This window comes from Wasmannia auropunctata, unplaced genomic scaffold (assembly GCF_000956235.1).
Source record: "Wasmannia auropunctata unplaced genomic scaffold, wasmannia.A_1.0 LD336090.1, whole genome shotgun sequence".
In the NCBI taxonomy this organism is placed as follows: Eukaryota; Metazoa; Arthropoda; class Insecta; order Hymenoptera; family Formicidae; genus Wasmannia; species Wasmannia auropunctata.
In genome coordinates, this window is record NW_012026800.1 from 26,554 (window position 1) to 26,947 (window position 394).

General features: G+C 38.6%; 1 protein-coding gene across 1 annotated transcript in view; it reads left to right on the forward strand.

Annotated features, from left to right (window-relative positions):
- Positions 1-215: 215 nt before the first annotated feature.
- Positions 216-394, forward strand: part of LOC105448002 (E3 ubiquitin-protein ligase MIB1-like) — a 5,933-nt gene continuing 5,754 nt past the window's right edge. The window contains exons 1-2 of the mRNA XM_011686359.1: positions 216-242; positions 338-365. Coding sequence (XP_011684661.1) covers positions 216-242; positions 338-365 — 55 coding nt within the window. The remainder of the gene's footprint in view (positions 243-337; positions 366-394) is intronic.

Here is a 394-nt window from a genome sequence, read left to right on the forward strand (position 1 = left end):
TTCATGCGTTGTTGAAATGATCGATCAATTTTCGTATCTTGAGGTCAGGCGAAGACATAATACTGAACGATTTATACTCCTCGATGGTTGGTCATGCAGAGGGTGCGGACGTCCATTGTACCAAATAATGCCACGCAACATGTGTCCTATTTGCCCTTTAATAAACGCTGCGGTGGAAGCACGACAAAGACTCCTCCAAGATACCGAAGACGAGGATGAATCTGATGGAAATGAAGAATAAGGTATGTGTGATAGCTTAAGTGTATATAATTCTTATTTTTTATAATACATGCATATATTAGCAGAAAATATCAAGATTTGAAATTCTATTTTTTAGGTGAGCTTCAACTCGACTCCAGTCATACGTATTATGATAGCATGGAGTTACGCCTAC